At 36.4% G+C, this 25,031-nt stretch overlaps 1 protein-coding gene and 1 pseudogene across 1 annotated transcript; both read left to right on the top strand.

Annotated features, from left to right (window-relative positions):
• The first annotated feature begins 7,200 nt into the window (after window positions 1–7,200).
• On the top strand, window positions 7,201–8,242 carry LOC110223986 (vomeronasal type-1 receptor 1-like). The gene has a single exon (XM_021009773.1). It carries the CDS (start codon window positions 7,301–7,303, stop codon window positions 8,240–8,242), a length of 942 nt encoding a protein of 313 aa, XP_020865432.1. The 5' UTR covers window positions 7,201–7,300.
• Window positions 8,243–18,863: 10,621 nt separating this feature from the next.
• Window positions 18,864–19,736, top strand: LOC110223973 (vomeronasal type-1 receptor 1-like; annotated as a pseudogene).
• Window positions 19,737–25,031: the final 5,295 nt, after the last annotated feature.

Raw genomic sequence — 25,031 nt, 5'->3', positions numbered from 1 at the left:
ACTAGAGTTTGAGGTTTTCCTTTGTTTTCTTTGGTTTTTCCTCTGTTCCTTGAGCATCAAATACATTGATCCCACCACACCTACCAGATTCTCCCTGTTTAGAACTGGCAGCTTCTGGGGAGACAAACATACATGTCAAAATGATCTAGCCGATCTTCACAGCCAGAACGTATGGATACATTTACTGAATAACACTGAGCTGATTGGTTCATTTAATAACAATTTAAAAGACTTGAAAAAAAATCCCATTTTGAAAACCTTGTTCTCTTTTGTTTCAATGTGCTTGGGGATTTAGTGGTAAGCTTGGGCAGGATTTCTTCTTAATTTTAAACCCACTTAAATAGCAGTCTTCCAACACAAGAAGAAAGGGAGTGAGGAAAGAGGTATTTATCAAGCCTCACCTATGTACTGGGCACAGTGGTAAGTACTCTACAGCTGTTACCTCACTTGGTCTTCAGATCAATAGAGACATAGGTGCTATTATTATCCTTGTTTTACAGATGTTGCAACCTAGGAAGGCAGAGGTCTGGTGACTTGCCCCAGGTCACACAGCCAATCAATGTCTGAGGCCACATTTCAATTCAAGTCTTCTTCACACCAACTCCCACACTCTAACCATTATTCTGCCTTTAGGGAGGTCACCTTTTAAAAATGGGGTGTATAGACTTCCTGAAGAAACAGTTTGTTCACAGAAGTGTAAGAAAGACAGGGTGGAAGGGGCAGTGTCCCAAGATGCTGTAATTTAGCACATGTAGATCACACTGCTAGTCCTTTGGTTGGCAGAAATAAGGCATGCTTCATTCCTAGTTTTATTGATATGAGCTTGTGATTTCAAAGGCTCAGGAGGCTCTTAGTGTAGAAATAGCCTCTCCCAATTCAGATCAGCCATCCTCCAGCAACTTGGAGTTTGCTGAGAGAGTCACTGACTCTCCCAGAGTCCCACATCACAAGCAGGGCTTGAACCTAGAGTGAGCTAACCCCAAGGGAGTCCTCAGTCTGCCAGACTATATTACCTCTCCAAATCTAGTAGGCAAGAATATCTACATATAACAGGAGAGTATCAGCTGAGATGTTTCCTTCCCTCACCAGAACTACTAACAGGGCCTCAACCTTTCCCCTGAAATAGCTTCACTTTATCCCCAGACCATATCCAGGACTGGTACCACAGAGTCTCGCTCAGCATGGGTCTTTTTGTTCTGAGGTCCAAGTCATCTTCCAGAGCCTCACCTTTTCATTAAACTGGCTCAGATTGATTTGTCTTTAAAAGTTGACTGCAAGGATCCACCTTCCCAGAACACCTTCTGTGAGGTTTGCCCTGGGCAACAGGATTTTTAGTTATGAATCTGCTTCTTTAGCCCCTTTTAAGTGCAGAACTCTGTGCTGGGTATTGGTCAAGGCACCAAGATTGATGATGGTGATGAGGAGGAGAAGGAGGAGGAGGATGAAGCCAAATTTATTTTGTTTTAAGCTTTACAAAGGGCTTTACATATGTTATCTCATTTTGTCCTCACAACAGCTCTGTGAAGTGAGTGCTATTATTATCCCCATTTCACAGAGGAGGAAACTGGGGCTGAGAGACTATGGTGACTTGGCCTGGATCTTTGAGTAATATTAAAAAAGGATTTGAATTCAATTCTTCCTGACTCCATATACAGTGCTCTCCTCCTTGCATAGAAGTACAGCCTAGTAGCTCATGTCTCACCCCAACTAATATTTACTAATATAACAAACATTTGGGCCTCAAGAGATGTGGATAAAGAGGTCCTCCATACCCTACATCAGCATTGAAGGTAACAGGAAAATCAGGTAGAGGACAACCTTTATTTCAGGAGACAGTCAGAGTCTCTATCATAAGGGCTGAAATGGAGGGTACCAGGAGTCAAACAACAGGCTTTATTTGTATGTTAGTTATTGTGTTTCTAAAAAGTAGAAAGGGGTTATAAAACTTATGTTAAGGGTATGTGAATAAATTAATCTGATTCGAAACAGATATGTGAAAAAGCAAAGTTATGATTCTTTCATTTATTCAATAATCATTTATTAAGCTCCTACTATGTACCAGGCACTATGCTAAGTGCTGGAGATACAAAAAGAGGCAACAAGACTCCCTCTCTCCAGGAAGTTTACAATCTAATGGGAAAGAGAATATGCAAATAAATGCATTCAAATCAATCAACATACAGGATAAACAGGAAATAATTAACAGAGGAAAGGCACTAGAATTAAGAGACATTGGGGAAGGCTATTTGTAGAAAGTGGGATTCTAGTTGGGACTTAAAGGAAGCCAGGGAGGCCAGTAGTCACAACAGAGGAGGGAGAGCTCCAAGATGGGGGACAGCCAGAGAACGTGCTGGAAGGCAAGAGATGGACTGGAACACTCAAGAAGCCAGGGACACTAAATCAGTACATGGTGGGGAGTAAGGTGTAAGAAGACTGAAAAGGTAGGAGGGAATTAGGTTTTGAAGGGCTTTCAATAACAAAGAGATCATTTTGCTTTTGATCCTGAAGGTGATAGGGAGCTGCTGGGATTCAATAGGTGGAGTGACATGGTGGGCCCTGTGCTTTAAGAAAATCACTGCAGTGGTTAAAGGGACAATAGATTGGAGAGGAGAGAGACTTGAGGCAGGTAGATCCAAACACCAATAAGGTGCTGCTCTGTACCTTACATCTGCCAGACTACTGTCAGATTTTCCAACAGTTTTTGGGACACTTAGTTTTATCAAACTCTAGACTACAAGGTCAGTTGTCTTCTCACTGCTGTATAATTAGTGGGTTCCATTCATTTGCTGTTGTCCTGTCATTTCAGCCTTGTCCAACTTTTTGTGAACCCGTTTGGGATTATCTTGGTAAAGATACTGGAGTCATTTGACATTTCCTTCTCCAACTCATTTGATAGATGAGGAAATTGAAGCAAATTGAGTTGTGACTTACCCAGGGTCACACAGCCGGTGTCTGAAGCTGCATTTCAACTCAGGTCTTCCCTGTTCCTAGATGAGCACTCCTGTATTTTTGTTTCACCATACCTCAGCATTGCAATCATTAGTGCTTTATGGGGTAGTCTGAGATCTATACTGCAAGGCCCACAACTTTCCCAGTTTTTTTCATTAGTTCTCTTGAGATTCTTGACCCATTTTAATTCCAGATGAATATCCTCATTTTTTCTACTTCAATGAGGATTAATTCAAGAAGATTAAGAATTAATTAATCCTCCAGAAATTTGATTGGTATGTTGCTGAACAATTAAATTATTTTAGGTTGTGTTATTTCTATAATACTCTCAGCCTTCTCACAAGTGATGAATAATTCTCCAATTTTTGTTATGAACTAGTTTAAGGACAATTTCTGTTTCTGTAATTTCTTCTTTAATGCACCAATTCCTTAACATGAAAATATCTAGTCTTGACTTAATTTTAATCCTCTCTTCAAAGTCCCTTCATTGAATAAAGTTTTATTTCATTGTGGTCAAGTATGATGGTTTTCTATTTCTCTACTTCTATATCTGATGTGTCAGCTTGGTGGTACAGTGGCTAAAGCACTGACCTGTAGTCAGGCAGACTTTTCAGTTCACAGCCTGCCTCAGACACTCTAGCTGTGTGAGCCTACACAAATCATTTAACCTCTGTCCATCTCAATTTTCTCATCTGTAAATGGGGATGGTATTAACATAAACATCCCAAATTTTTATAGTGATCAAATAATATAATTTATGCAAAGTGCTTTGCAATTCTTTTTTTTTTTAATTTATTTAGGCAATTGGGGTTAAGTGACTTGCCCAGGAAATATGTTTAATGGGTATGTAAATATAAAGCCTATATCAGATTGTGCACCGTCTTGGGGAGGGGGGGGAGGAAAAGGGAGAAAAATTTTCAACTCAAAAGCATATGGAAAAAATAAAAAAATTTAAATTAAAAAAAAATTTTAAAAAGTGACTTGCCCAGGGTCACACAGCTAGTAAGTGTGAAGTGTTTGGTCTGAGGCTGGATTTGAACTCAGGACTTCCTGACTTCAGGGCTGGTACTCTGTCCACTGTGACACCTAGCTGCAAATAGGGATTAAGTGACTTGCCCAGGGGTCACACAGCTAGTGTTATGTATCTGAGGCCGGATTTGAACTCAGGTCCTCCTGACTTCAGGGACGATGCTCTATCCACTGAGCTACCTGGCTGCCCTGCAATTCTTAAAGTACTTAGAAATGCTATATTACTATTAATTAATTTACATAATTATTATTCTACAAATGCTAGCTACTGTCTTTATGAGAACTTTATGCCCAAGACTGTGGTTTATTTTTGTAATGGTGCCATGAATAACTAGCAAATATACATACTACTTAATGCTTTCATCCAATACTCTCCAGAGATTTCTCATCTCTAAATTTTCTAGAGTTCTATTCATTTCCTTAACATTTGCTACTTATCTTTTGGTTAGATTTCTATGAATTTGAAAAGAGTACAGAGGTCCACAACTGTTTTTTTAACTTTAATTTTCAATGAATACACATTCATTTTTCTCTATCCTACCCACCCTATTAAATAAATAGAAAAACAAAATATTTGTAACACAGAAGCATAATCAAGTAAAACAAATTCCTATGTTGTCCATGAACAAAAATGTATGCATAATTCTACATTGAGATTCAGTCATCTCTTATACTCCATCATCATTCCTCTAGAATCATAATTGATCCTTACAACGATCAGAGTTCTTAAATTCCCAAATATTTTTGTTATAATGTTGTTATTGTATGAATTTATCTTCTGGTTCTGCTCACCCAGCATTGTAGAAATCTTCCAAGGTTTCCCTGAAGCCATACCTTTCACCATGTCATGTAACACAATGGTTCTCTATTACATCCATACACCATAAGTTTAGTCAGTCATTCCCCAATTTATAAATAACCCCTCAGTTTCTAGTTCTCTGCCACTATAAAAAGATGTTATAAACATTATATATATATTATATGTATATATATACGTATATATATGTATATATATATGTATATATATATATACGTATATATATACGTATATATATACGTATATATATATGTATATGTATATATATATATATACGTATATATATATACACGTGTATATATATATATATACGTATATATATATATATATATATAATATATATATATATATGTATATATATATATACACACAGGTCCTTTTCTGCTTATTTAGATGCCCTGTGGTATAGGTTTATTAGATATATTTCTAGGCCAAAGGACATGAAAGTTTAGTGATGGAGAAGGTATTTTTCCAAAAGGCTTTCCAAACACCAGTTCATAGCTCAACCAATAGTGCATTAATATGCCTGTTTGCCCTCAGCTCTTCCAATATTTGTCATCTTCCTGTGCTGTCCTCTTTTTCAAAGAGATGAGTGTAATATGGAGTATCAGTATTGTTTTAATTTGTGATTCACTACTTACCAAAAGTTTGTGTATTTACATACACACACACACACACATATATATATATATATATATTTATACACATATGAATATATATTACACATACAGATTTGTATGTCTATATATGACTATATATGTAAAAATACTTATATGATTAACATATATCATATCAATTTAATTAATGTGCTATAGCTTTGAAATTGAATTTTCTGTTATCATTAAGCATATTTTCCATGCTTATCTCCTTCAATCACATCAATTTTTACCATAGCCTTTTCTGAAATCATGATTGCTATATTGCTTTCTTATGTTTATTTGAAGCATAATGAACTTTTTCCACATTTATATTTTATGTCTATATGAATTTTTAGGTATCAAAGGTGTTTCTTTTAGATAATATATTGTTGGAATCACCTTTGTAAAATATTCTACTGTCCTCTTCCATTCACTGGGTGAGTTATTCCCATATGTTTTCATAGTTATAATTTTAAACTTTGTATTTCGTTCCATCCTGTCCTTTGTCCCTATTAGTTTTTTTCTCTTCATCTGCTCTTTACAGAGAAGATGGTAAAAAGCACTCAGACTTAGATACATGATCTATAAATCACACAGTCTTTTTCTACTTTACTGCCCATTTCTTCACTATCACACACCATCACAGATTTTTTTTTCTTTAATCCATTTGTAAGAGTCCACTGCTTCCAATACTGGAATTAATTTATGAACACTCTCAAAAACCTGCCCTCCTTTTTCTGCCTCCTTCTCCTTTCCCTCAAACCTACCAATTTCCCTGTTTAGTTTAAAGTATTTCTAATTATATGTGTATGTACGTGTATAAGTGCTTGTATAAAAATGATCAGTTCTTTCATCCAGTTCCGATGAAGCTGAAGACTATTGAATACCTAATCGGCCTACTCCTTTCTCTATTTCCATATACTCTTCATCTCATGCACAACTGTTATGTGTAATGGATGCATTAACTATGAAAAATGTGAAGTTCCATATGGCTTGTGGAAAACATTGCGGAAATGTGCATGCACATGATTAGAGACATAGATACGTAGTTAAGTAACCTTGCCCAACCCTTTCTCCAAGGGAGTCTTTAATTTCTGACTGAGGGTATTACTCTAGTACACACACACACACACACACACACACACACACACACACACACACTCCTCTTTAAGGATTTAATTTTTTTTACATCAAAAGAAAAAATACAGTAGCTTTTCTGATTATTATCCCTTAAAGAGTGAAGGTGACCCAAGCTTTCACCTTCACCCTTCATTCATTAACATCAAATTCTAATTATATAAAACACCATCAAAATGCCCTTGCTAAATTTCAGGAACTAAACACTAGTGATAAGAATAAAAGCAACCAAGACAGTGTCTGTCCTCAAGAAGCTTACATTCTAAGGGAAGAAGAAGAAAATTGGACACTACAGAAATGGGTACTGGGAAATGTGCCTGGTGAAGCAATAGAAAGGAAGTGACCTGGAGACATGGGCCCTGGAAATGTAAGGCAAAAGCTCACCCTCACATCTGCCGAGCCCAGGGGCATTCCAAGGTCCTGATGGGAAGGAGGTGATGATCATGACCCAAGAGCAGAGGCATGGTTTGCAGACAGCAGGGAAATGGTACGTTACTTGCATGTGCAGTAAGTGATTAATAAATATTTGTGAGCTGATACAATGAATCCATGTTTCAAAACTACTAGAATGGTAATATTTATAGGAGAAGGTTCGCCACACCTCATACAGAAGGTGAGTAAGTTGTGGAATTTTATTGTGAATTCCTCACATTGGAAAAATCACATACCCCTGTGTTTCTCCACAGGTGACTTTAGATCTGACAGCAAAGCTCTCCAAAAGTGTCAAGGAATGAGCTCCATTAAAGAAGTTCTGGGGATTGTCTACTTCACCATGCTTTCCCTTGGAATACTGGGGAACATGACCCTTCTTTATCTACATGGCCTTAAGTACCTCACTGGTCACAGAAAAAGACTAATAAGCTTAATAATCAGCAATTTGGCCTTTGCCCATGTCTTGATGATTCTTTTGAGGGGCATTGCTACAATAATAAACATTTTGGGATGGAATACTTTCCTAGATGAGACAATGGGTAAAATCTTAAATTACTTCATAAGAGTGACCCAGAGTCTTTCTCTTTGCAACACCTGTCTCCTCAGTGTCTTCCAGGCCATCACCATCAGTCCCAGCAGCATTAAGTGGGCAGAGGTTAAAACAAGAGCCCAAAAGTGTATTCCTTCCTGCTGTAGCCTGAGCTGGATTTTCAGTCTTCTTCTTGATATTGCTGCACCTATGAATTACAGTACTTCAAGGAACAGCAGTAATGCACGATGGAGGATTGGGCAGATTTCTTTTGACTTGCAAGCCACAAGCATTATGAAAATTTTAATTTGTGAGACAGTTGTTGATGCTGTGTTTGTGGGTCTCATGATCTGCTCCAGTGGCTACATGGTGTCTGTCCTGCACAGACACAGCCAGCAAGTCCAACACATTCACAGCATCAGTCTCTCCTCCAGAGCCTCCCCTGAGATCAGAGCCGCCAAAGCCATCATAATGCTGGCCATAACCTTTCTCTGCTTTAACTCAGCCAGTTCCCCTTTCATCATTTATACAGCTTCTGCTAGAGAAACCAGACACTGGGGGCTCCACTTCATGGTCATGCTTTCCTTGTTTTATCCAATATTCAGCCCTTTCATGCTGATCACCATGATCACCACTGACACCCAAATTCCCAAGTCTTTTGCTACTCTCTTAGTTCTGAAGAGCTCCTTTCAGGAAGGACTCTCTAGTTGAGAAGTGCTAAGGAAAATGGAAAGAAATGAGCATGAATTAGAATTAGATCAATGACTTAAACTATATCATAAAATTATTTCAAAATGCATATGCAACATGAATAAAAAGGTCCCATAATCAAGAAATTAGAATATAATGGGAGGAGGGACCTTTCACAACTACAGACAAAGGTTGAATTCATGGCAAAACAAAAAAGAGTTGATCTTGAAAAACAAATAAATAATTTCAATCACGTTTGAATGAAATTCAAAAACTTTTCTTAAAAAAATTCAACAAAAATGGAATAAGAAGAGTAATTCTCTAGTTGGGGCAGGATGGAGGGTTATAGCAAATGTCTTCATTGAGTCTGGTATCCAGAATATATAGAGAATTGATACGACTATGTTAAACCAATATGTATTTCTGTATTGATTAGTGGTCAAGGGATATGAACACACTGTTTTTAAAGGAAGAATTGCAAACTATAAATTGCCACATAAAAACATCTTCCAAATCACTAATGGTAGAAGAAATATAAATTCAAACAATTCTGAGCTTTCATCTTATACTCAGCAAATTGACAAGGATAACAAACTATAGGAACATTCCACACTATAAGTGTTATGTAAGACAAGCACACAAATGCAATTTCTGGAACTGGGAATGCTTCTAAATATACTAGATATTAATTTGGGGGGAAAATGAGGCAAATGACTTAAAAGTTCATCTCTTTAACCCAATGATCCCACATTTCCACCTCTACTCACATAAGGCCAAAGATTAGAAATGAAGGGCTAATTGAAAATTAATGTTTCTTCCTCCCCTAAAAACTTGCAAAATTATAAGAAACAGAATTTTCTCCAGAAAATAGTAAGTAAGGATCTCTTCCTATGCCACTGCGAGGCAAAGGTCCAAAGCTATGGAACATTGCATAACTTTTGTTTCCTTTTTTTCATTTTTCTTAAAAATTTTGTTTGTTTTAAGCTATAACTCTCTGGGAAGGGATATGGAACAGAGACACAGAGAAAAATTTAGGCATTATAGAAAGGATATCAGCAAAAATTCAGTTCAAAAAATAATTAATCAATAAGGAAGATTTCCCTCAGAACTACAGTATCTGCGAAGGGAATCAAGGGAGCTAAATAAGAAAAACAGAAGACCTGGGGTTGTTTCTGCTGTAAGGGAAATGCTTATATTCCTTAAGAGTCTGACCAAAATGGCAGATTTTTAGAATCATGCCCACCCTCTATCCACATTCTAATAAACCACGTCTTTGGCTGAAAGATGGCTTGGGACAAATTCATTTGAGCAGCACCTGCATGTCCCTATTTTGGGGTCCCAGCCCCCCAAAACCTCAACACATCAATTCAAGAGTGATTTTAAAATGCTGTAGATTATCTTATTTTGCTTTATGAAATGACAAATATGAGAAATTTTAAAACATGAGAAGACATGTATGAAATGATGTAGAACAATGTAACCAGAATGAAGGGAATGTTTTACACAATGACAAAAATAAGATTAAGGAAAATAACGCTGAAATATTTCAGACCTCTGGTAGATATAGTCACCACTTGTAGCTTCATGTGACTAATGATAAAGTATTCATCCCATCTCTGGTCATAAATGTGGTGGTCAAAAGATGAACTGCAAAAGACAGACAATATTAGGCATAGAAAATAGGTTGAAAATGGGTTTAGAGAAGTTAGCAATATTTATCATATTAAAAACAAAAATGGTGAAAATTATAGTGGGAAAAGACCTTTTTTTAAAAGGCCTTCAATATTCAATATTCTATTCTGTTAAAACTCCTAAAAATAATTAGGCTAGTAAAGATTCATCTTATATATCATCAAAAATAAAGATCAAATATTATTTGCAACAGAAAAGTACCAAAAGCCTTCCTAATGCAAATGTAGGCAAAGAAAAGGTAATCTCTCTCCCCACTATTATTTGACATAATACTAGCCAAAAGAAAAAAACAATAAAATTAAATTTAAAATATAAATATCAAAGATGAGATAAAAACTATCCCTATTTTCAGATAACATAAAAGGATATTTGGTAAACCTCAGAAAATGAGTAAAATATAATTATCAAAAGCTTCAGTGAAGCAACAAGATACAAAATAAATTTTAAAACATTAGTATGGCTATAAAGTATTAACCCAAAAAAAAGGATTCTGGGAAGATAGGGTAATAAGACAGGAAATGCCATGCTCTCCAAAATCTCCCACAAACAAGGTAAAATACTGCCTCTTAGAGAACTTTGAGCCACAAAAGTAATCAAAAGGGAGGATCTCAGGAAAGACCAAATCTCCTGGGGTGAAAGTTTGACCAACACATCTAAGCAGACTCTGCTTAATCAACAGACAACAAGCCCTCAGAACAATTATGTTGGGCATGGCAACCTCAACTTCAGCAACTCAAACCTCATGGATAGAGTGGAGTTCAAACAAGGTGAGCAAGGGAAGATAGAAGGGTTCTCCATGCTTATGTGATGCCAGGCCTAACTGGGCTGACCAGATGAGGGAGAGCAAGCACACACCTGGTGAATAAGGTACCAGAGGGCAGGACCTTGCTGGCTGTAGGCATTTGCAGGAGAGCAGAGTCTCTGGTTTCAGTTCCAGGGCATAGGGGTGAGCTAAAGTTTGCAGCTATGGGAGGGACGACAGGGAACAAGAGAATTTGCAGAGACAGTGTGGCTGGGGGCCCAAGTCATGGCTAGGGTTAAAGAGGATTGCTTTGGAGGGGGTGTGGGGTGGCAGACAGAACTCAGAAAACAACAGTACAAAAAGCCTGAGGCCTGAGGCATCATCTCCCATACCTTAGGACTAAAACCATATTATAATAATAAGCCATTATAATAATAATAATAATAATAAGTAAGCAGAGAAAAAAGAATCTGATCATAGATAGCTGCTATGAGAATAAAGAAGATAAGGGTTCATATTGAGAAGAAGCTAGTAAAATTTAAAAAACCATTCTTACTTCAAAGACAAATGTCAAGTGGTAATGAGTCCAAAAAGAGTTCTTGGAAGAGCTTTTAAAAAAGCACTTTAAAAATAGAAGAAAGAGGTTGCAAATAATTAAGAAAAAAAGTAAGAGCAATTAAAGAAAATTATGAAAGAAAAGCCCACCAATTGGAAAATGATATTTAAAAATTTAAGGAAGGAAATAACATCTTAAAAACTAGAATTGGGCAAGAAAAAAATAATTCCATTATAAAACATAAAAAAATAATAAAACAAAATCAAAAGAATGAAAGAAGAGAAGAGAATGTGAAAGATCCCATTAGAAAAACAACTCATTTGCAGAACAGATCAAGGAGAGACAATACAAGAATTGTTGGAATACCTCAAAGTTATGATTTTAAAAAGGAGTCTAGATACACTATTATGAGAAATTATTATGGAAAATAGCCCTTAAGATTTGGAAGGAGAAGGTAAAAGAGAAACTGTGAAGATCCATCAGCCACCATCTGAAAGAGATCCCAAGAAGAAAACTCACAGGAATATCATAGCCAAGTTTTGAAGCTCCCAGGTTAAGGAGAAAATACAACAAGCAACAAGAAAAGAAAAACAATTTTAAATCTGTGGAGGTACAGTCAAGATAGCACATGATTTAGCAGCTTCTATATTAAAAGGCTGAAGGGCTTGGAAAATCATATTCCAAAGAACAAATGAGCTGGGTTTGCACACAAGGTATACAAGCAAAGCTCTGTGTTATCCTGAATGAGAAAAAAATAGACATTAAGTGAATTAAAGGATGTTCAGGTATTTGAGACGAAAAGACCAGAACCCAATGGAAAATTTGACATGTGAGATCCAGAAGAAACATAAGGCAAACATTAAAGATCCCTCATAAGAGACTCAATAAAGTCAAACCGTTTACTTCTTATATGGGAAAATGTTGTCTTTGCTCTTAAGAATGTTATCATTGGGTAGTTTGTACTTGGGTAGTTTGACAGAGCATACACAGAAAGTTTGGGGTTGAGTTAAATATGATGTGATGGTTCTAAAAAATAAAATTGGGTGGGAATAGATAAAATGGAGCAATTATCTCATACAAATGAGTCATGAACTAGAAGCAGGTTGGGGTGGAGGGCTGGTAGTGCTGTAACCTTATTCTCATCAGAGCTAGATTAAAGAGTGAATAACATATACATCTAGAAGCCTATAAAAGTCTTCTAAACTTATAAAGAAATGGGAGGATAAGGGGATAGGACAACAGAGGGACTTTTAGAAGGATGTATAGAAGCAGCTCTTTTTCTCGTGACAAAGAATTGGAAATTGAGAAGACGCCCATCAATTGTGGAATAGCTGAACAAGTTGTGATATGTGAATATAATGGAATACTATTGTGCTGTAAGAAATGATGAGCAGGAAGATTTCAGAAAATTCTAGAAAGACTTGCATGGACTGATGCTGAGTGAAAGGAAGAGAACCAGAGAACACTGTACACAGTAACAGCCATGTGGTGTAATTACTAACGGTGACAGACTTAGCCCTTCTTGGGAATGCAAGGATCTAAGAAATCTCCAAAGGTCTCATGATGGAAAATGCTACCCCCATCCAAAGAAAGAACTATGGAGTTTGAATGCAGATTGAAGGTTACTATTTGTTATTTTTTTTCTTCTGTTTTGTTTTGTTTTCTCTTTCTTGTGGCTACTCCTATTGGTTCTAATTCTTCCTTACAATATCACTAATGTGAAACTATGTTTAATAGGTATGTATATGTACAGCCTATATCAGATTATGTGTTGTCTTAGGGAGGGTAGTGGGGAGGAAGGGGGAGAAAAATTTAAAACTCAAAAGCTTATGGAAGTGATTGTTGATAAATTGAAATAAATTGATAAAAAAAAGAAAAAATAGATCAAGAAGGTGAAGGGGTAGAAGAAACTAAGGGAGGGATAATTAGAAGGATGAGAATTATGATAGTGGTTAGAAATAAATCAGATGTGTGAAGGGTGATGGGGTAAAAAGAGAGGGTGAGAAGAATAATAGTGGAGAAAAATAGGATGGAGGGAAATACATAATTAGTAAGGTGAATGGGATGGAATTACCCATAAAACAAAAACAGATGGTAGAATGGATTAAAATCAGAATCTGACAATATATTGTTTACAAAAAAAACATTTAAAAATGAGAAATACACACAGAGTTAAAATAAAGAGTTGTAATAGAATTTATTATGCATCAGCTGAGGTAAAAAAAAAAAAAAGCAGGGGTAGCAATCATAATCCCAGATAGAATTAAAGCCAAAATAGTTTTCATGAAATGAGTAAGCAGGGAAATTACACTATGATAAAAAGTACCATAGACAATGAAGCAATATCAATACTAAACCTATGTGCACCAAAGGGTATGGCATCTAGATTCATAAATGAAAAGTTCAATGAATTACAGATGCAAATAGATAGTAATATTATAATAGTGGGGAACTTTAACCTTCCCCCTCTAAGAATTAGATAAATCAAATCAATACATAAATGAAAAAGAAATAACTGAGTTTAATAGAATCTTACATAAGCTAGATATGATACATATTGGGAGAGAATTGTATGGGAATAGAAAGGAATATGCCTTTTTCTCAGCTGTACATGGTAACTATACAAAAATTGACCATGTACTAGGGCAGAAAAACCTCACAACCAAATGAAAAAAAGTAGAAATTTTAAATGCATACTTTTCAAATCATAATGCAATAAAAATATATTCAATAAGGGACCATGGAAACACAGGTTAAAAACTAGTTGGAGACTAAACAACCTAAAGAGTTAGTAGGTTAAAAAAAAATCATAGAGACAATCAATAACTTTATTAAAGAGAAAGACAAAAATGAGACAACATATCAAAACCTACAAGATACAACAAAAGTAATAATTAGAGGAAATTTTGTATCTCTAAATGCTTATATCAATAAAATACAAAAAGGGCAGACCAATAAATTGGGTATGCAACTAAAAAAACTAGAAAAAGAAGAAATGAAAAATCCCCAATTAAACACCACATTAAAAATCTTAAAAATTAAAGGTGAAATTAATAAAATTGAGAGTAAGAAAACCAATGAATTAATAAATAAAATCAGGTGTTAGTTTTATGAAAAAATATAAACAAACTATTGGCTAACATGTTTTTTCAAAAGAGAGAAGGAAACCAAATCACTAGTATTACAAATGAAGAGGGTGAATATGCTAATAAAGATAATATCAAAGCAATCATAAGGAGTTATTTTGCCCACTTATATTCAAACAAATTTAACAACTTCAGTGACATGGAAGAATGTTTATAAAAATATAAACAGCCCAGATTAATAAAAGATAAAATAGCATATCTAAAACCTATTTTAGAAAAAGAAATTGAACAGGCCATAAATGAGCTTCCTTTAAAAAAAAAGTGTCGAGATCAGAAAGACATACAAGTAAATTCTACTAAACATTTAAAGATCAACTAATTTCAATATCAAATAAATTATTTGAATAACAGACAAAGAGTCCTAACAAGCTCCTTTCATGAAAGAAACATGATACTGATAACTACAGCAAACAGAACAACAACAGAGAAAGAAATGTGTAGACCAATTTCATTAATGAATGTGGATGCAAAAACACCTAAGGCACTACAACAGCATTATAGAGATTATACATTTTGACCCAGTGGGATTTATACCAAGAAAGTAGGTGTGGTTTGACACAAAGAATATTATTAACATAATTGATTATATTGATAAGAAAAGCAACTAAATTGTACAATTATATCAATAGTTGCAGAAAAAGCTTTCGATAAAATACAACACTCGTTACTATTAACAAAAACACTTCAACTATTGAATAAGATGTTCGACTGTGTTCATCTTATTCAGAACTACACTGGGCTCTGAATGGCTAATGTTTGGACACAACTGACTCTGAATGAGTAACATTATGCATGTTAAAACACAAACAAAATCCCCAAATAAATTCTGAGTATAAAATAATGGGGGAAAAAAAACACTTGAATGCATAGATAGAAATGGATTTTTCCTTACAATGATTAGTAGCATCTACTTAAAACCGTTGGGAAGCATTATTTGTAATGGGGATAAGCAAAAAGTCTTCTCAATAAGATCAGGAGGGAAACAAGGATGACATTGTTGCTGATATTATTCAATATTGTATTAGAAATGCTAGCAAAAGCAATAATAGAAGAAAAAGAAAATGAAGGAAACAGAACAGGCAATGTGGTAATAAAACTATCTCTTTTGTGGATACTATGATGATATATTTGGAAAATGCTAAAGATTCAACTAAAAAATTAGTGGAAACAATTAATTTTAGCAAAGTAGAAGAATATGAAATAAAATCATTAGCAGTTTTATATTATCACCAACAAAACCTTGCTGGAAGAAATAGTGAGAGATATCCCACTTAAAAAAAAAAAACAGTAGACAGTATAAAATACCTGATTGTATACCTACCAAAACACATCCAGGAACCACATAAACATAACTATATTTCTTTTTTTTTACTATTATTTTTGGTGAGACAACTGCGGTTAAGTGACTTTCCCAGGGTCACACAGCTAGAGAGGGTCTTGTGATTGTTTGCCAATATTTAGAGATTAGTGGGGGGGGGGGCAAGAGCCCAGAGACTTTAGTTTCTCTGCTTCCCACCACCTAACTTGAATATGGCACATCACAGTTCTCTGTGAATCAATCATTCAATCAATAGACTATTACTACACAGTTACTCTATGGCAGGTATTAAGTCTAGGTCTCACCTCTGAGACATCCTAAGCTGTCCAGCCCACCCAATCAGTTGTCGCTGCACAAGTCAGGGTAGGCTATGAGGGGAAGTGAGGAATAGGGAGAGAAAATAAGCATTTATTAAGTTCCAGCTATATTCTAGGAACTGTGCTAAGTGTTCTATAAATAACATTTGGATTAGAAATGGAATTAGGGTTATTATCATCAGTATTTGCCCAAGATCTATTCAGTCTTCCATATCCAGGTGCTATGGGAGCCTGAATTGAAATAGGCTTGGACTGAACCTAGCTGAGTGACTCTGGTGAGATATTCTTGCATCTTCACTTGAAAATATGGTTGTATTATGTTCCTAAGTAGTTTTCTAACTCTAAGCTCCTTAAAAAGCAAACACGGTCCCAAAAACTATTTCATCATGTTGTGTAAAGTACAATTCTGTACAACTCCGATGCAGGGAGATTGGGGCCTCCCACAAGATGCTAATATTTAAAAGTGCTGATAGCAATCATGCTGCTGAAGAAAATTTAAAATAAAAGCATTTATTGCCATAACCCGGTGATTTTATCCAAAGGGAGGTATCCTAGTAAAGTAACTGCCTCCAGCAATACAGATCAGCAAACTCTTCTGCAATTCATAATCTTAAAGATTTGCCTGGAACTCTGAGACATTAATTGACATATCCAGAGAAACACAATCTGTTTGGTGTCGGAAAAAAGACTTCAACCTAAGTCTTTCTGACTTGGAGGACAGAGCCTACCACACTGCCTAGCAATAGCTACTTAGCGAAAATAATGACTTAAAAGAAGTTAGCAGATGGTCTGCTTCTTCCCCCACCCCTAACTCTAACCCCTCACTGACAGATTCTATAGCCTAGTTTCCTTCCATTATCCTGACGATCCTTGTTTTGTCCATAGACAGGAGCACTTATTTATAAGTCATTATTTATAAGTCAATTATTTTATAAATAAAATGTTATTAACATGATAATGCATTCCACTGTCTTCTGATTTGTAAAGGAATTCATCCCATTTACTTGCACAGTGATGATGGTTAATTTCGTCTTTGCCTTCACCCGGCCTCTTCCACTTCTTAGTTCACTTGCCCTTTTTCCCTTTTGCAAAGATGAAAGTGACAAAAGAGTAATTTGACTAACATGTGATGTATGAATGACAGAATCTTTTTCCACATCATTACCCTTCATCTCCCCTGCTTCACATAATCACAGATTCTTTTTGCTCTTTCATTTTTTTTCTTCTTAAGCTTTGTAAGAGTCACCTTCCTTAAAATGATGAGTTTAGTTGATTTTTTAGTACATTCATTGGATTAAGCTGACCTCTTTTTCATATCTCCCTCTCCTTTCCTCCTCTTCTTCATCAATTTTCCTAGTGCTGAATGGATTTCTAAATTATGTTCTTTGTATGTCAAAATATCCAATTTTCTTTGTCCCCATTCAGATAAAAGTAAAGATTGTGAGATGCCAGATCTATACATTGTCCTCTACTTTTTATGCTCTCAGTCTCATAAGCAACTATTTCATGTAAGGGATCTGTTACCCAGGTGAGATGTCTATTTCCACATGGCTTAGCTTCTGTTAATCTATAGATGAGTGGTGAGAGGGAGCCCTTATGCAGAGGTTTCTATAATCATTCCAACCCTCTTTGGGGGAGAAGAAAAGAGATCATGAAGTTGGCCACTCTGTTTATTTTTCTGAAAGGGGGTACCAGGCCAGAACGATTTATTAAATATTAAAAACAAGACCTGCTCTACAGGAAAATAGAAGGGGAAGGGGATAAGAGAAGGAGGGGATAGATAGAAGGGAGGGCAGACTAGGGAAAGGGATGTTCAGAATGCATGCCATCTTGGATGGGGGAGGGGTGAGATGGGGTGAAAATTTGGAACTTACAATATTGTGGAAGTAAATGTTGAAAACTAAAAATAAATATTTTTTTAAAAAATAAAGAAAAAAATGAGAAATCTAATACCTTTTCAGGTCAAGATTAATTAAACGGTAAGTATGACCCAATTATACCAGCGGGCTTTGATGAATTCCCACTAAGTGATAGTTACACGAAACATATTCTATGATCCAGGAACTCAGCTAAGCACTAAGGATAAGAATAAAAGAAAACTTCCTACATTCAAGGAGCTTGCGTTCTAATGGAGGAACAAAACACATGAAGGATTACTGAAAGGGGGACAGGCACAGGGGCAGCGGCCTGGTGAAGCAATGGAAGGGAAAGGGCATGGGCCCTGGAAAGCTAAGGCAAAAACTCATCTATCCAAGTTGATGAGCCCAGGGCGAGGCCAAGGCGCTGGTGGGAGATGATGATCGTGGCCCGAAAGCAGAAGCATGGCTTAGAGAAAGCTAAAAAGTAGTGCCTTACTAGAACACGCAGTAAATTGTTTTATTAATAAATAATAAACGTTAATACATATTTGTGAGTTCGTAAGTTGGATTTCCTGTTGCTTAGTCAATTACTTGTGTCTGAAACTTTGTGGCCCCTTTTGGGATTTTCTTGGCAAAGATCCTGGAGTGGTTTGCCATTTCCTTCTCTAACCCATTTTACAGATGAGAAAACTGAGGCAAAGAGGATGGAGAAACTTGTTCAGGGTCACATAATTAGTAAGTGTCTGATGCTAGATTTTCACTAGATTTTCCTGACTGTAGGGCAGTCACTCTATCTACTGAGCCACCTAGCTACCCTGAAAATGTGAATATGTGCCTCACAGATACTGGAACAGTACTACTTCTCTAAGGAAGTTTCCCATTCCTCATGTATAAGGTAAGTACGATACGGAATTTTATAAGGAAATCCTTAATTTAGAAAATTCAAATTCCCATTGCTTTCTCTCCAGCTTACCTCAGATCTCATGGAAAAGCTCTCCAAGACACCCAAGGAATGAGTCCTCATAAAGAAGGCCTAGAGATTGTCTACTTGACCCTGCTTTTCTTTGGAGTCCTGGGAAACATGTTCCTTCTTTGACTACATAACCTGAAGTTCATCACTGCTCATAGAAAAAGACCCATTAACCTGATAATAATCAACTTGGTCTTAGCTCACGTCCTGGTGATTATTTTCAGAGGAATCCCCATAATAATAAATGTGTGGGCATGGAAATATTTCCTGGATGACATGATTGGTACAATCTTAACTTACTAGTGATCTGAGGTATTTGCCTCTGCAGTACCAGCCTCCTGATTGTCTTCCAGGCTGTCACCATTAGTCCAAACAATCAGATGTGGGCAGAGATCAAAATTAGGGCTACAAAATATGTTGTTTCCTGCTCTTTGTATTGCTGGATTTTCAATATTCTGATAGATGTCACAGTGGCTATGAATATAAGTGATCCAAGGAACAGCAGTAATGAAAGATGGAGGATTTGGCATAGATCTTTCAACTGGCATGACAAAAATACCATAAAAAATGTAATATGGAAATCGGTTGTTGACGCTCTGTTAATGGGTCTCATGATCTGCTCCTGAGGTTATATGGTGTCAGTCCTCTATAAACACAAAGAGCTAGTCCAACATATTCACAGCCCGAGCCTCCCATGAGGCCAGAGCCACCAAAGCCATCCTGATGCTGGTGGGCAGCTGTGTTTGCTTTCACTCAGCCAGTTCCCCTTTTGTCATATATATGGCTTCATCTAATGCTAGTAGGCACTGGGGGCTACGTTTCACTGTTCTTCTATCCCTGTTTTATCCAATAGTCAGCCCCTTTATGTTGATTGGCATTGACAACCAAATAGCTAGGTCTTTGGATTTTTTTTAGGTTTAAAAAGTTTCTGCCAGTAAGAATTCTCTTTTTGATGAAAATTTTGGGGGAGAATGGTAAAAAATGGCCACAAAAGTGGATTAGTCCATCCACTTCTTTCCTCTCCAAGCTGCATAGAAGATTCCACTCCATGGGATTTTCCCTATATTAGCATAGAAATCTCTTCACTGTAGAAGTATCCTTAATATATCCCACCCAAAAAAAGCTCACTTTGCCTATAAAACCTATATGTTTTTCTTTCTTCCAGAATTCTCACAGAGGTACCACCAGTCACCTAAAGTTTCAAAGCTCAGAACCATCCTCATTTCTTCATTCACATTCACCTCTATATACAAATCAGTTGCCAAGTCTTGTTGATTCCACCTCTGTAATATTTCTTAGCAATAAGACAAGAAAAAGAAATTGAAGGAATAAAAATAAGCAATGAGAAAACAAAACTATCACTCTTTTCAGATGATGTAATGATATACTTAGAGAACTTTAGAGTTGACTAAAAAATTAGTCAAAGAAGATAAATATTACTTAACATTTTAAGATAAGCTCAATTTATTCCTATGTTCTCTAGTGTTTTTTAACAAGAATATGTATGGTATTTTGTCAAAAGTTTTTTTTTCTGCTTCTGTTGAGATAATCACATGATTTCTGTTGGTTTTACTGCTGATATGCTCAGTTATTCCGATAGTCTTCCTAATACTGAACCAGTCCTGTATTCTTGGTATAAATCCCACCTGGTCATAGGATATGATCTTTGTGATATATTGCTATAATCTCTTTGCTAGTATTTTATTTTAAATTTTTACATCAACATTTCTTAGGGAAATTAGTCTATAGTTTTCTATTTGTTTTTGTTCTTCCTGGTTTAGTTATTAGCACCACATTTGTGCAGTAAAAAGAACTTGGTAGAACTCTATTCTCACCTATTTTTCCAACTAGACAAATTATTAAATATAAAAATGTGACAAATCATTAATAAGAGAAATTTTAAAATGAAAACAACTTTAAGATTTTATTCCCAATTCAAAAAATTGACAGCAATGACCAAACATAGAACTCTTCAATGTTTGAGGAGTTGTCAAAAAGTGCACACACTAACATATTGTTGGTGTCGTTGTTAAATGGCATAACCATTCTGGAACACAATTTGGAATTATGAGAAGCAAGTACCTGAAATGATTACAAATGTTTACACAGAGAGGGAAGCTAAGTAGCATAGTGGATAGAATACTGGGCTTCAAGTCAGGAAGACTCATCTTCCCCTAAGTTCAATTCTGGCCTCTGACACTACATAGCTATGGGACCCTGGGCAAATTATTGAACCCTGTTTGCCTCAGTTTCCTCATCTGTAAAATGAGCTGGAGAATAAAATGGCAAACCATCCCAGTATCTTTGCTAATAAAACCCCCACATAGGGTCATGAAGAGTCAGACAACCATGAACGGCTAACCAACAACACAGAGAGATATCCCACTCTCGGTCACGTACGCCAGTGAGACCAATGGCCAAAAGAAGCGTCAGATACATCCCAATGTTTATATCAGCACTTCAAGGAGAAGCGAAGAACTGGGAACCAAGTCGATGCTCATCAACTTGAGAAGGCCTAAAGAAGGATAGCATATGAATGCAATGAAATAAAAATAGAACAGAATATACATTAAGTAAATATCAATGGAATATTTGAATGTTATGGAATATTATTAAAATGTAAGAAATTATGAATATAATGAATAGACAGGAAAATAGGAAAGCATAGATGAAATGATGCAAAGTAAAATAAGCAGAACCAAGAGAGCAAAATGACCACAGACCTGCAAATAAAAAGAATGGCATCTAAACAATTGAAAATAAATTCCATGAAATAATAATAAACAAAACTGTTCATCAAGCAGATATTTGAGAAGACATTTCCCTCTGCTTCTTTGCAGAGGTGCAGAACATACTCTTGATACAAAGAGCACGTTAGATTTTATTGTACATGTTGTATAGTTTTGCTCACTTTTTCTCATTTTTATTCTTTGTTACAAGTGATAACTTTCCAAAAGTGGGGAAAGTGAGGGATATACTGGAAATATAAATATAAAAACTGTTTACATATACATTTCAACTGATATCTTTTTCAATCAATTTTAACCAAAGACTTAAATAAATGAAGAAAGATAAATTATTGGAAAGACATTCAATGCTCTAAATTAGACCACGAAAATATAATAAAAACTATGATACCACTTAAATTAATTTACAGATTTAGTGCCATGCTTATCAAATCACCAAGCAGAGTACTATATAGAACTAGATTAAAAAACATGTTAAAACCCAGTGAAGGAACACAAGTTCCAGAATCTCAAGAGAAATGTTGACCAAAACTTTGAATGGCATGTAAATAGTACTTTTAGAATTCAAATCACATTAGGAAGCCAGACGCATCAAATTATTCAGCACTAAATAAATATAGAAAAGTATTTCTCAGGAATATTCTGGTCCTGAATCAAAAACTATCCACTAAACATTTCAGACTGTGTGTCCTGGAGACATCTCCACCTCAATGTGTCTGAAACTGAAATCATTATCTTTCCCACAAACTCTTTTCAGGTTTACCACCACCTTTTCAGTCTCCAGGGTTTATAACAACATTATTCTCAACTGCCTTACCAACATATCCAATCAGTTGCCAAATGTCACCGAATGACCTCCATAAAAACTTTTACATCTGACTCAAAATCTGACTTGGACTCATGACCAGATTCATTTAGGCACTCATCACCTCTTGGCTAGCCCTATGCTACAGCCTCCTAAATGTTCTCTCTACCTAATCTCTCATCCCTCCAGTCCTTCCTACACAGAGCTGCTAAAGTAATTTTCCCTAACTGCAGATATGACCATAGGACTCCTGCACTGTATCAAAGCCAGTTGCTTCCTATTGCCTCTAGATCACAATATCAAGTCTTCTGTTTAGCTTCTGAAGTCCTACACAACCTGGCCTCAATCCATCTTCCCAGCCTAATTAGCTAGTATGACCCCTCAATCCTCTTTACTTCTTTCTCTCTTCTGTAAGGGGAGGAGCCAAATCTTTCACCTAAAACTGTCCTGTCTCTACCCTCCCCCATTCAGCTAGTTGTCTTTTAGTGTACAGGCAATGGAATGGCTCTCAGGTCCATGTGGTCCCTTCCTCTGCTCGTTTATGGCAATTACATCAGGTCAAAAGTTATTAATACAATCATAACAACTTAAAGCTTCTAATTCCTAACATTCAGAAAAAGATTTGGCTCCCTGTACTAAATTACATGTTATAAACTAACAGTTAATCCTGGGCTTTTTTTATATGTGAGACAAAATTAGAATATAGAAAATACTCAGGTAAATGGAACAAGTATTATAGTACTTGTTAAAAGACACATACATGGAGAGAAAGTTGGGGAAAGAACTGACATTATGAAACATCCAAAAATCTTTGAGAAGGCCATTACAATCCATAGATTCAGTTTGAGGTTTTCTTCCTATGCCCCTAAGGAGCCCACCTTGATCTTTCTTTTCTTTGCTTCAGCTCAGCTCCTTTGGTCCCAGCTCCTTTGGTCCCAGCTCCTTCACAACTGTTCCTCCATTTTTCAACCTACGTATCGGGGTTTCTTTAACACCAAATATTCAATTCAAAGATACATGCTGGTTCAAATATTGTGATATTATAAATTACTCTCAGGGATGAGAAGTAATGTTTGACATCCAAGATACAAATCCCAGGATGCCAGTCAGTTTTCAAACACCTATTATAAAAGGTATTACTATGATTTTAGACTGAAATCAAAAAACATGATCGTTCTTTAGGCTCAAAGCACATTAATCATCTCTGGTCTGTAAACGAACTAAAATAGGAGAGATGTTCCTCATACAAAAGATCCATAAGGAGGAGACAAAGACAGCTCGATCCATGTTGTGAATGGCAAAATCATGTCATCTCAAAGAACCATATCCTGGTTGACCTCATTTTACTTGCTACACGAGGCCCAGAGAGTGGTACCTAGGCATACATGAAAGGATGGAAATGTTGGCCTTCAGCACCCCACATATGAAAGATATGAAACTCATGTTCAGGTCATAATTGATTACTACCATTGATCCAGGCCCAACACACTCTCAATAAGAGAATTTTAAGTTATTGTACCCAATCTTTTTGCCATAGGAAGGGAGTTAATCTCGGATACACAAAGTGGTACAATAGAGGAGCCTAATTGGCCCTTTATAAGAATGACAGTCAGCCATTCCTATGGAAGAGCTCAACAGAAGTCCAGGAATACATCAAAGGATACTTCATTCATGATGTCACAAGCATTACAGCCTCACTCTTCTTTAATAGGGATTTACTGGAGCCAGACCAAATCTACTCAGGAAAACCTATTTTTAAACTTCCAAGGTAGGCATTTACACTTCAGAAACTGGCAAATTCTACAAAACAATGTTTGATTTTTCACTTTGTTGTCTTGTCTAGACTTAGGGAAGACAGCTAGTTAGGTCAATGGGTACAGCACTGGGTCAGGAAGTCAGAAAGACAGAACTGGCCTAAGACACTTATTGTTTGACCCTGGGCAAGGCACTTAAGCTCTGTTTGCCTTAATCCACTAGAGAAGGAAATGGCAAATCACTCCCACGTCTTTGTCAAGAAAACCACATCAACAGTGTGATCCACAGGGTCACAAAATGTTAAGAACTCCAATTAAAAGTGTCCCCAGATCACATTTTCCCAGAGAACTGTTTGTTAGACATATGGCAGCACATTCTTACCATGACCATGAAAAAATGAAACTTCTACTTTTCCTCTCAATGGGCAGAGAAGTCTTTTTTTGGCTACTCACAAATGTTCCTGTGGAGATTCTCAGTTGTTATTATTGACAGGGATTTTCACCTGAGAGAAAAAATGTGTTTCTCATTCAGACACACCACAAATTCCCTGTTCTGTCAAGTGATTTTTCTCCAGCCCATGACATGATAATAATAGTTCATGGGGGAAATGAGCTCAGACTCTGTGTCCCTATAACTCCAGCCCCAGACATGGTCCCCACACACATATGCACAGATTTCTGCATTTCTATCCCATGCCCTGGCAGCAGAAAACAGCCTAGTGGATGATGCTGGGAGGACTTAATCTCACAGAGAGGAATTGGCAGAGAATCCCTTCCAGCTGTTGAGACCAGGCTTGTGGGTGCTTGTAGCATATGCTACATATTTTGGTAGATGAAGACAAGGTATGGAGAGCTCATGCCTTACAAGGAGGGAGCCACCTTCCTTTCCAGCATCTGCTCCATG

The sequence above is a fragment of the Phascolarctos cinereus genome, unplaced genomic scaffold (genome assembly GCF_003287225.1).
Source record: "Phascolarctos cinereus isolate Bilbo 61053 unplaced genomic scaffold, phaCin_HiC Scaffold_9;HRSCAF=440, whole genome shotgun sequence".
NCBI lineage: Eukaryota > Metazoa > Chordata > Mammalia > Diprotodontia > Phascolarctidae > Phascolarctos > Phascolarctos cinereus.
This window is presented reverse-complemented; position numbering and strand designations above follow the sequence as displayed.

Bases quoted from the DNA above. Each gene is read 5' to 3' on its own strand.
- LOC110223986 (XM_021009773.1), top strand. From the start codon at position 7,301: ATGAGCTCCATTAAAGAAGTTCTGGGGATTGTCTACTTCACCATGCTT.